Here is a 12,853-nt window from a genome sequence, read left to right as displayed (position 1 = left end):
CCGGGTATTTTCGGCCACACTCGGCCATTCTCAGCTATTTTCGGCCGCACTCGAACGGCTGAGTGTGTCCGAAAATAGCCGAAAGCCGCCAAGAACTACCGAGCGCCGCCAAGATACACAGGACATCCGCTTTGTATCTCGGCGGGAACCATTTTTAAATGGCAAACACACAGACAAGGCTGCAAATGACTGACAAGTCTAAATGCAAGGCTGCAAATTACACTGACAAGGCTGCATTAATGGGCATTTAAATGTAAGGTTTTTTTTTCCTTACACTTCCCTCCTAAAAGTTTTTTTTTTTTTTTCTTTTAAATTCCCTCCTAAACTTGGGGTGCGTGTTAGACGTCGGCGCGTGTTATACGCCAATAAATACGGTAAGTAGATTAAAATATGACAAAACTAAAACAATTCAGATCACTATAATCTGACTAAAATCTAAATGGCATTTTAGTCAAAAGGTTATGCCTAAAACTAAATCAAAATTTGAAGTCAAAATGAACACTGTTTGCAGGTTGTCAGACCTCTGCAGAGAGAGAGCACTGAAATGATTGGGCCATCTGTGCACAACTTTTTTTCTTTGTCTTGATGCATCTTGAATGAATTTAGTGCATTTAAACTAAAATGTTCATTTGGATTTAAGGTGGCCATAGACATTCCTTTGCAGTTTTGAATTTAGTGCCATTGAACTTCTGTCTTCATTTTGTAGTAGGTCAACATCACTACACCTTAAAATTTTCAATTTGTTTTATTTATTGTAGCATTAAACTTGTTTTATAAATTGTTAATATCAGCAATATTGCAGGTCCATATAGCGACTAAGACACCCCAGCACTGGCTTATCACAGAGGAAAGCAACCATAGTGAGCGGAAAATAATAGGCAGTATTGTCTATCACTGTCTCTCATAAGATCATGACATTTTTTGGGAATCTTGTTCATTTTACCACAATTATTTTATGTTTATGTTCACATTAGCAGATAGACACAAGACTGTTCTGTTTAACAGAACATTCAGTTAAGCATGGTTAGGGGATAGATTTGTAGCTACTTATGGTAGAGTACACGGAGTGAAGTAATGTTAGTGAAAATAATATAAAGGCCGGGAAGTTCAGCCAACTGTTAGGGTGTAATAACATCAGAAGCCTGCTGGGTTAATTCCATGCACCCTCCTCATCACTCACTATTACTAGATATCATGTCATCTGGGATCTCTTTAGATTGCTTCCACATCTAGAAGTGGCTTTTAGTTGCTGAGACTACAAACCAAGTCCTTTGATATACTCACTGAACAGTGAAACCTATGATTGCTTTCAGTCCCATTCTCAAGTAACAGGTTGAATAAAATTGGGTTCTATCTTTTATTTTCGTTGGAGAGTTTACTAGTACAGATTGAGTAAGATACTCAATTCATGTAAACCTGTCAATCAGAATGTGTTGCCCACCACTTTTCCTAAAAATGTTAACTGTCTGTCTTTTAATGCTGACACTACGACAAAGGTGAGCCTTCACAGGAGCCATAATGCAGATAATATTAGATGCATACATGAAGAGGCAAGCAGGGACCTCACCGAACTAAACAAAACTATGGTGTGGTGCGTAAAAACATCAGCTCCATTTAATATCTGGAAAACATTTTATGGAAACCAACATCGTGTTCCTATTACAATCAAAGATCTAACTCCATGTAGAGATTATTTAAGATATAAATTATGCAGAAGCAGTTGTGGGCTCCTCAATACTTCACCTTTTGAGTATGTCACCTGGAGCAAATCTAGACATTGGGAATACTGACTTACCTCTGGGCGTAGAATGTAACAGTAAAGGCCATGTTTTTAGACTTTATTTCTGCAACCAGAGATCTATTGCCAGCAACAGAATCATCTAGGTGAGAGAACCACTTACCTAATGGAGTCATTCCTTTCCTAGACCAGAACTCTGTAGAAACGTGCTTGCTATCTTTCTGGTTAACTGAGGGAACTATTCCATAGGAGAAGGTAAGTGGTCTCTTAGCAATCCAGCACTGGTGAGCAGTTACAAGTGACAGATTCACTCAGCAGGATCACTTGTCTGACATCAGCCTAGGGAAGCTAAATAAAGCCAGGCAATTAGCATTTTCACAAAAGGGCTAGATTGGTGGTAGCCTTCTTATTTCTTTGACGCCATTTATACTTCAACCCCAGTCTGAGAAATGTGCTACAAACTGAAAACAAGAAAAATGCATTGCCTGAACCTCTTTTGTTAGTAAAAAAAAAAAATGTTGAATGCATGGAATGGTTTGTCTGGTCTTGACTTCAGTCCAACACTTAACTTTCCTCAAGATCTTTCCATGTTCTTTTACTCTTTCTCTAGTTACACTACAGAGTTTGTAGATTTGGGGAATGTATCTGCTCTCAGGACATTCCGCGTCCTCCGTGCACTTAAAACAATCACTGTAATTCCAGGTTTGTACTCATTTTATTTTACTCATGGCATGTTTCCTGTGTGGCTTGCATACATGCTAACAATAGCTGTAAATGTATAGATCATCGCTCCTAGTGTTCTCCAACGAAACAAGCGCTCGCTATGTGTAAACATAACTAATCCATCAAACAATTATCACAAATACTACACTGGAATTGTTACAATCCTAATCTGCTGAATACCATATATACAAATACAAATAAAACTGTTCTTGTCATCAAAAAGTATTCACTCTGAAACAATTTATCATCTTGCAAAACCGTGTTCTTTCAAATAGTTGGCCAGTGCAAAATGTGATTTAACAATTTAAAGGAATCCTCTTTGTCTTCCACCATGAATTGTTCACCACAGTGCACCCCCTATGGGATAAGCACTCACCTGATGATATTGACCACTTATCCCTAAATTGGTCAAAACTCGTGTTTAGCTGGATCCACCAAAATGGTGGAAATTGCAATAATTACAGATGTGCCCGGGATAGGCCCAATTTCGAGGCAGTAAAACACACGTTCACCCAGACAGCCGTCCAGCCGATTTAAGAAAACCCCTTATACTCCTAATCCATCTTTGCTTTGCCCTTGTCTTATTTAATGTCACAAGGTACCCGGCCACCTAGCGGCAAAAGAAAAAAGTGAAGCAATTCCAGACTTAGGGTGAAATCAATTGATCCCTAACAATGGGCCAAGGTAGCTATACCTGGCAGGTAAATTTAGGAGCAACCCTGCCTAAACCTCAGGGTGCTACATAGTAATTAAATGTAGGTACTAATATTACACCTAGCTAAAACAATTTCTGTTCCACATCTACCAGCTTTTCTTTTCGTGTTTTTGCACCAATTGTCTGGAGAGCTGGTTAGGCCTCTTACTATGAACAAACATGTTCAAGCTTCTGAGACTAATGGGTACACAGCATAAAACTAATCTCAGAATATTAAAGATCTAGGCTTCCTCTGAAACATGTTTCTCTACTGTCTATTGAGGGACACAGCATAATAGAAAGCAACCTAGTGTTATACTGCTGCCTGTAGGGGAAATGGACACTAGGCACATAGGAAACTGTAGACCAGCCTCCCGGATCCTATATTCTGCCTTTGCGGTAGCTAGTTTCTGAAGGAGGGTTCTGCAAGAGGCCGTTTTCTTCTTCTTTTTTTTTTTTTTTTGGTAGGTTAGTTCACCTGTGGTGTTTAGGCGTGCCCTTCCCTCTGTTTGGACTGCTTTTGGATAACCTTAGGTTGCTTACTATCAAGCAGTGTCCCTCAATGAACTCCGAGCAAAGGTATTAAACTCCTATTTTTAATCACCATGGCTGAATAGTTGATAAGGTTTGCCAGGTCCAATTGTAATTATTTGGTCCACTGTTCTGAGCCATACAATCTTTGATCAAATGTAATTATTTGGTATTCTTCTTCACACCTTGATGTTTCTATTATTCACATCCGATTTTGTGTTGAAATAAATGCCTTGTCCTTAAACGTAGTTACTAAAAGACTTTGTTACAGTGGGAAAGCTTTTGTCATTAGATTGTTAACAAAGAGCAGTCGGTCTCAGTTTCACAGATTCGCACCTCCTGCGCGAGTGTCTCCAGTATCATTTACAGTGTTGTTGATGTTTGTTTCCTTACTTCCCTGACCCCCGGTAACCTTACTCTTCTTGTTCATAACCCTTAATTAGATCATGTCCTTGTCCATTTTAGTTTGCAAGATGTCAGGAATTTCGAAGTCTTACATTGTAGCCATACAGCACATACGCTTTGTCTGTTGGAATAGCTAAACAGGAAATCAAGGCTTAGGTTTTTTTCTCCTATGGCTCTGCATCAGGGAGCCTTTCCAAATGGTTTGGCAATAGAGATGACCGATGGGAGCTAGGAACAATTAATTCTGCCGTCTAGTGTAAATAATCTGGATCTAGATGCATAGAAGGCAATCCATGTAGCTCTTTTCCACTACATAATTGCAAGTTTAAAGCTAAACTCCATGCAAACATCTAAATATACAGATACAAACAAGGAGAATTTCTGTCCATTCATTCAAGAGATTTGAGGTGGAGGTCTATCAAAGCCCATCAACACATTCAGAAAAATTACCCTATTTTCTCTGTTAAAGCTAAGAAATACTACCTGGCCCCCACTCAAGCTGTTGATTAGACAGTCAGGAAGTAGCAGCAGACTGATGATGTCATTTCTCTGCTCAATCTGCTCTCTTCCTCTCTCTTTCAGCACATTTGATTGCATTATGTATTTTATATTTGCTTTAAGCCCAGCCTTGTAGAGGATCTGAATTGTGGAAACAGTGCCCATATGTCTCCATTTCATGACTGTCTCCTGAAGCATGTCTCTAGTCCCCAGCTACTCACACCATCTTAAGTCTAATGTTCAGCTTGCCTGTAGTCTCTGACCATCTCTTGTATTTTGTCTGCAATCTCTGACCATTTCCTCTATTATGTCCAGTGTCTCTGACCATCTCTTGTATCATGCCCATATTCTTAACTATATCGTGTTGTGTGTGTCTGCTGTCTCTTAAAATGTATATTCACTTAATGTTATGTGCAGCCCTTTGGACATGTTGGGGCCACACTTGAGGACCTTATAATCAAGAAAGTTGACCACCACTGGTCTAGACTAACCTGAGTTTAGTGCATGTAATGGAAAACATTAGTAGAGATATTTGCCGTTTTTTAAATAATCGGCATCGGCCGATTGTGCTGATAAAAAGCCGATGTAGAACTACAGCGGGACTTTGAAATGACTTCTGTATATAAGTCAGTGTAAGTTGCCTGAGTCGTCATAGAAACACTTTCCTCCTCTCTGGGCAGACTGCCAAGAAAAGAACAAAATGATACAATGTTTACACTTGAATGAATGAAGTCATCTCTGTGTGTAGAAGTTCTCAGTTTAACCATTTAAAGACTAAATCTTTTCTGACACTTGTTGCTTACAAGTAAAAATCCTGTATTTTCTGTCAGAAAATCACTTGGACCCCCCCAAAAATTATATATATATATATATATATATATATATATATATATATATATATATATATTTAGCAGAGATCCTAGGGAATAAAATAGCGGTTGTTGCAATATTTTATGTCACACGGTATTTGCACAGAGGTCTTTCAAATGCATTTTTTTGGGAAAAAAATACACTATTTAAAAAATAAAAATAAAATAAAAAAACAGTAAAGTTAGCCCATTTTTTTTTTTCGTCCAAAAGTTTTGACTACCTTTTTTTTATTTAATATATAGTTTTTTTTTTTTTTTTTTTTTTTTTAATCTAAATCGTACATACAAGTAAACTGATTGGAGGTTTGTTTTGTTTAATAAATGTTTAAATGTAAGAAATTTTCTGTATCACTTATGAAGACTGCTTTCACACTGGAGCGGGCAGGCGTTGATGGTAAAATGCAAGTTTTAGCGGCTCTTTACCATCATTTTAGCGGTGCTATTTGGCTGCTAGTGGGGCACATCTAACCCAGCTAGCGGCCAAGGAAGAGGTTAAATGCGCCCATGAAGCACTGCTGCCAAATCGCATTGCATGCGCTTTGGCAGTGGTGCCCATTCATATCAATGGGCAGGAGTGGTGGAGGAGTGGTATACACCACTCCAAACGTGCTGCTTGCAGGACTTTTTTTTAAGATCCTGCCAGCGCATCGCCTCAGTGTGAAAGCACTCTGTCTTTCACACAGACTGCAGGGGAGCCATTTTGCAGGCACTTTACAGGCGCTATTTTTAGCCCAAAAGCGCCTGAAAAACGCCCCAGTGGGAAAGGTGTGTTAGATCAAAAAAAATATATAAAAAAGGAAAAAAATAAATAAAATAAAATCGGCCTAACATATCGGCCCAAAAAAATCGGCATCATATATCGGCTATCGGCCGCCATGATTTCTAAATATCGGCATCGGCATCGGCCAGAGAAAAACCCATATCGGTCGACCTCTAAACATTAGGTTACTTTAATGGGCTTTTGTCAAGGAAAGTAGATGGGAATGTTTTCAGAATTATCCATTCTTTGGCGTAACAGGGCTCAATGAGATTAATTAATGCCATGACAGTAACAAAAATTTCACTCTTTCTGTTCTAGGCTTGAAGACCATTGTTGGCGCCCTCATTCAGTCCGTGAAAAAGTTGGCAGATGTCATGATTTTGACTGTCTTCTGTCTAGCCGTCTTTGCACTAATTGGTCTCCAATTGTTTATGGGAAATCTGAGGCAAAAGTGTGTGCGCTGGCCACCTCCAGAGGAGGCTTACGAATTTTACAGAAATGTAACAATAAGTTCTATAAATTTTGACAGCAACTCCACCTTTTATGACGACCCTGAGATGTATGCCAATGTCTCCATAGATTGGGGTCCCTACCTCAATGATGAGTGTAAGGCTACAGCCAGATTGGCTTACTATATATTACTACACTTTTATTGAACATGCATTGTTGGTCAATATAATGTAATAACTTATTGTATGTCTTTTTCATTTTTTTTATTTTATTTTTTGCACATAGCAAATTTTTACTTTCTTGATGGAGCGCTTGATGCTCTTCTGTGCGGCAACAGCAGTGACAGTGGGTGAGTGATGTGTTTTTGTGCATGTGATGGTATTGCAACTCAAATCTTGGATAATTATAAAAGGCTCACCTTTTGGAAGGTTCAACTTTAGGAATGTGTTACATGTTACACCCATATTTAGGGTGTAACAAGTTCCTAATCCCCTACTTCCCATCCCCAGAGCCCCCGCCCCCCTATTCCCCTAGACAGCAGGCAGGGGTTCTTCTCCCTCGCAGCCTCTGTCACATTTAAAATTGGCATGGCTGTGTGGGGTTTCATGGATGAATAAGCTACAAATCCCATCTGCCACCATGACATGTGGCCTTGTGGTTCTTTAATGGACTATGAGTGTGGTCATCAGCACATTTGTAGTCCAATGACACTTCCTCCGTGAAATTCCATATAGAGGCACGGTCAGAAAGATGCAGGAAGAGTGTGCAGTAGCCTGACATTGCATCCACGATCCACTGATTGTGGGTGCAATGCTTTGCAGGCTCCTGTAAAAATAAAAAATTATAATCATAAATGCACATTTTTTTTCCCCTGCAAAAACATGTACAATCATTATGAACCAGGCCTTTAAATTCTATCTATAGCCAAATTTCGAACAGTTAAAAACCTTTACTTCCTCTTTATTAATAGAAGGAATGGCTCTCAAACAGTTGTCACCAGAACACTTATCTCCATTGGAAGATTTCCCCTCTATTCCTTTTCCAGCGCCGACTTAAAACTTTAGATGTTCATTCACTGTAAATCCCAGGGACAATGGTCACTTGGAAAAAGAAAAATTGAATCTTTCTAATTGGGACATGGACAGCACAACACCTGACTGGGATTCTAATTAGGTTTCTATGGAAAACTGAATAATCTTTTTTTTTACATTCGTTTTAATAAACAAAGGAAGAAATGTGTCAGTTTTTACAGCCCATTAGCAGCTATTCAGCTCTAAAATGAATCAGCAAAAAAATCCATGAGTGACTATTGCTGACATGTTTCTGAAGGTGGAGACACCAGAGCTTTCATTACTATCTCTTCTTTTAAACATAGTAAGTCTTTGGCCTAAAACAAGTATATGCATACAAGATGTACTTACAACTTATTGATGGGATGCCTGTTTAAGGTGTATAACTCAATGAATGAAGTTAATTCCCGAGGGAATTTCGCTCAAGCTGTCTTGCATACACACGGTCACACCAAATTCCAACCTTCAAGAATACGGTGACATCCATCACATACGACGGGACTAGAAAAAGGAAGTTTAATAGCCAGTAGCCAATATCTTCCATCTCGTAGTTGAATCAGAGCATTCGTGAGTTGTCGGAATTGCATACAGACGAACGCATTTTTCGGATAGGAACTTTTTCCGACTGAAAAATTGAGATGCTCTCAGTGTTTTGCTGGCCGAAAATTCGGACAGCAAAAGTCTGATGGAGCATACACACGATCGCGTTTTCCGACCAAAAGCTCTCGTCTTTTGCTAGCCGAATTTCCGATCGTGTGTACAAGGCATTGCTCCTTTTTTCATCTCTCCTACTTTTCTCCCCGCTGCTTTTCTTATATTGTTTAACTCAAATATATGTTGGGTTACCTTTTTAGAGCTTTATTAAAGTTTTTAGATTTTGCAGATATTCTCAGAAATTTGTACAGGGATAACTTGTTTCCCCTTATCCACTATTCTCCATACCACACTCAGGTTCCTGCACTTTATTGCACATGGTTACAATTTTAACTATTGATTAGAATAGTTCTCTAGTATATAGACCATATGTTTATTACTTCCTGATACTATCTGTTGGACTTTCTAATCTTAGCAGATTTATACAAGAACATTCCATGACTATTGTTTTGTACCCTTATATTAATGGACCATGTTATTTTCGCTTGTTCATATTTTGGTATTCATGTGTCTGGCATTGTGACAGTTCGAGAGGTGACCTCTGTTACCTGCTACTTTTGATATTACTTGATTCTTTCAATAAAAAAATTGAAATACAGAACACAATAGTACAGCAGGGGAAACTCCTCCGGAGCTGTCAGTTTTCTTTTGTTCAACCCTGGTAGGTTGAATGGAAAAAAAAAATACTAGTGTGTACCATGCTGTAGTTTTTGGAGTGAGGAAATGTTAAAGACTCTGTCATGTTTTTACTGCTGTCTGTGTCCCTGCTGGGGGGGAATTTCCCCTTCGATTTGTCGTTGTGATACATGTCAGTGGAACAGAAATCTTGACATTTTGAGTTGTCATAATAACCGGAATAGATAGGACATCCTTTAACGGGAGGATATTTTTGATACAGTGAAAAAGATCTAATATTTGAGAAGATTTGCCCTCACTTCCTCTCCCTGTTACACCTGCACTATATTACCAAAAGTATTGAGACGTCTGCCTTTTCACGCACATGAACTTTAATGGCATTCCAGTCTTAGTCCGTAGGGTTCAATATGGAGTTGGACCACCCTTTGCAGCTATACCAGCTTTAACTCTTCTGGGAAGGCTGTCCATAAGGTTTAGGAGTGTATCTATGGGAATGTTTGACCATTATTACAGAAGCGCATTTGTGAGGTCAGGTACTGATGGTGGACGAGAAGACCTGGGTCACAGTCTCCGCTCTAATTATGAGTGGAACATGAATTAAAGTTCAAGTACGTGTAAAGACAGGTATCCCAATACTTTTGACAGTATAGTGTATATAAGGAATGAAAGGGGAGGGTGTTGCCTTGAAGGTACAGATAGAAATAAATCAGACATTCTAAACATGTTTTTCTTTTTTTTTTTCTGGGTCCCTGTGAGAGATTTTCCCATCAGTGTCAGAATGACAGGAAGGAAAACCTATATAATAGGGACATGGACAGCGATAAAAAATTGCACTAACTTTTCTCATTTCTTTATTAAATGTAAAATAAAAGATGTTTTTTTGGAGTTGAGCTTTAGTTCCTGGGTAAGGATGCAAACCCTTTGCTGCTGTTATACATCTTATTAGCCATGATAATGTCATGCAAAGTTCTATTAAATACGTGTAATGATAATATTCACAGTAAGTAGACACCAAGGTTTCTGACGCTGAAAGCCTATTAACAGATAAAGTGAAAACAGTTGTTAAGTGTAATTAGTGGAGACATATGATCTTACTCTAAAATGACCTGACTCCAAGCCATCGTAATAGTCTGCCTTTCGCTCAGTGAGGTTCTCTGAGAACTGGCCTTATGGTACTTTTTTTGTTCCTCCTTGTAAGTTTTGTAATTAAATTAAAAAATGTATGCAAAGCTAAAACGTTTCTTTTTAGTTTTTGGCGCAAGTAAATGTTAAAATCTCTGGCATGTGTTGCTGTCTGTGTCCCTGATTAGGGGGATTTCCCTTTTTATTTGTGATGGTGATGATGCCTGACACTGGAAGTCAAAGTGATAAGAAATTTCATATTTTGAGTTGTCGCCAGAACTGGAACAGAGGGGAAATCCTTCAATGGGGACACTTGTTAACACATCGGCTGTCTAGGAGATTTTCTCTCAAATTTTGCAATGGTTCCTTATTCTACCATGTTAATTTGTAGGACTAGGGCATTGGTCTTGCACTTGCTATGGAAACCATACGTATCTATGACTTTTATTTTTCCTGAAGGTATTCTGGGGCAGAAGCCTAACATGGAAAACCTGAAGTGGACAGCAGTAAGCCACAAAATGTACAAATTGTATTTTGTTTTTTGTTTATATTTACTCCTTTTGAAAAGACTTGTAAGAGCGTAGATGCTGGTAGATGGAGAGATAACCAGAATAAGTTACTCTGGTGTCTTTTATCAACAGGAAATGCCCAGAAAGCTATGTGTGTATGAAAACTGGAAGGAATCCCAATTATGGTTATACCAGCTATGACTCCTTCAGCTGGGCTTTCTTGTCGCTGTTCAGGTTGATGACCCAAGACTTCTGGGAGAACCTCTTCCAACTGGTAGGCTGTCTCATTGCTCTACAAGCTACACATGAGTGGAGTTTATGATTTTTTGTTTAGAATAAACTACCTTTTTAAAAAAATTATTTTCACACTTTGAAAGAAATAGAATGTGTGAAATTAGTTGTAGCACAAAACATAAATGAGAAAAAGCATGCGGCAGACAACTTTCACAGCAAGTTACTAGTATTATACAATGTCTAAAATAGTCCAATCTATCCAAAACTTGGAAGTCTGCCAAACCTAAGTTATGCACCCATTTATGAGAATGATAATTGAATTCAATCCATAGACCAGTACGTTAAAGTCTCCATGGATGTTCAGGAAAAAAAAGTCAAAATCAGGGCTGTGTGCCAGGATGCAGATTAGATTTGCTCAGCAGGTAGGCTATGTCCTCCGAGAAAGTTTAATTGGCAGCTGCTGAGAAGGTAATGATTGTTTAAATGTTATCACATACCCACTTTTTTTAGCTTTGGCTTGAGCTAGGATAGAGGACTAGGCTAGGGATAAGACTGGATTATTGCTCTGGGGGAAATCATTTTTAGGGTTTATGAAAAGTGAATGAGTATGCAGTATGTAGACTCAGCTAAAACACATTTTTCTTGGATATTATGAGAAGGAGGGGAGATATTTGTTTGTGTAAGCGACATCCTTCAGGCTGGGTTCGGCTCATAGCAGGAGTCCAGTACGTCGCTGTTCACCCTTTCAAGTCTGATTTCAGTCCCAGTTTTTTGGCTGAATTTGGATCTAAATGGACCAGAAGAAGCACAGAACTCCTGTGCAATTCGCACCGGAGCAACTCCGGAGATGTGTGAACCGGCTCCATAGAGAGCCGGTCACAATCTCCTGACATGCAAATTGGATGTAGGGGAACCCTCATGCAATTCACAATAGTATGAACCCAGCTTCAATCAAGGAGATGGGTGAAAATTGTTGGTTGAACAGTGGTTACATCCAGTCAGATGTAGACACTGTTCGGTGCTTTTCAGGTGCTATTGCCGGCCTTTGTCAGAGTACAATAGCTCAGAAGGGAGATTTGTCCATACGCACTGTATAGCATAGATGGAGGAATCTGTTAAAATTGTTTAAAAAAAAAAAATCTACAAGTGTATGACCAGCCTAAGAAAATAACTTCAAGAACTTAAGTGTGTCTGCTGTGAACTTTAAGAATGTTCCACAGTGCCTGCAGCTGCCAGCTACAGTGGTCAGTTAGGCTTATTTAAAAAAAAACATACCGAGTGTTAAGAAAATGTTAATTTTTTTTAATGTTCATAGCTTGACCATAGGTTCACTTTAAGGCTGTTAGCTGTCTTGTGTGGATCTAGTACTATATCTGGGAGTCACAAAATGGCCTCTTACAGCAGCCATATATAAACAAAAATCTGAGAGGTTTTCTTTATAAACAAAGTAATGTAATGTTACATGCAAACTGCCCTGAAGGGGAGCAAATGTTAAATATGTAATTGTAATGTGTGAAAATTTTCTGACACATGTCTTTCTACTTTCCTTTTCTAGACTCTCAGAGCAGCTGGAAAGACCTATATGGTTTTCTTTGTGGTTATAATTTTCCTAGGGTCATTCTACCTGATAAACCTTATCCTGGCTGTAGTAGCCATGGCTTACGCTGAGCAGAATGAAGCCACCATGCAAGAAGCCTTAGAAAAGGAAAAGGAATTCCAGGATATGCTGGAACAGCTGAAGAAACATCAAGAAGAGCAGGGTCGAAGGGTCAGTATCTGGAACAGCTACTAGGTTCCACTATGACATAAAGGTGAAGTTTAAGGTTCTGAGTGTTGTTAGCATTTAGTCATGACAAGCTTGTCCAGTTCTATGAGTCTAGTTTTAACTGGACATTTTGTAAATAACTTTTTAATTTTTTGATTTACAATACTGTATAAAATAAATATATTGGAAATCGTG

General features: G+C 38.8%; 1 protein-coding gene across 4 annotated transcripts in view; it reads left to right on the top strand.

The window, feature by feature from the left end:
• SCN4A (sodium voltage-gated channel alpha subunit 4) overlaps positions 1-12,853 on the top strand; it is a 191,432-nt gene that overhangs the window by 88,721 nt on the left and 89,858 nt on the right. For all 4 annotated transcript variants that reach the window (XM_077460164.1, XM_077460162.1, XM_077460160.1 and 1 more), the window contains 5 exons: positions 2,349-2,440; positions 6,537-6,824; positions 6,954-7,017; positions 10,792-10,933; positions 12,449-12,661. In XM_077460164.1, the coding sequence (XP_077316290.1) occupies positions 2,349-2,440; positions 6,537-6,824; positions 6,954-7,017; positions 10,792-10,933; positions 12,449-12,661 (799 nt within the window). The remainder of the gene's footprint in view (positions 1-2,348; positions 2,441-6,536; positions 6,825-6,953; positions 7,018-10,791; positions 10,934-12,448; positions 12,662-12,853) is intronic.

This window comes from Lithobates pipiens, unplaced genomic scaffold (assembly GCF_037356315.1).
Source record: "Lithobates pipiens isolate NorthernLeopardFrog02 unplaced genomic scaffold, aLitPip1_a1.2 Scaffold_28, whole genome shotgun sequence".
Taxonomy (NCBI): Eukaryota; Metazoa; Chordata; class Amphibia; order Anura; family Ranidae; genus Lithobates; species Lithobates pipiens.
Note: the sequence above shows the minus strand (reverse complement) of the source record. Positions and strands in the feature narration are given on the sequence as shown.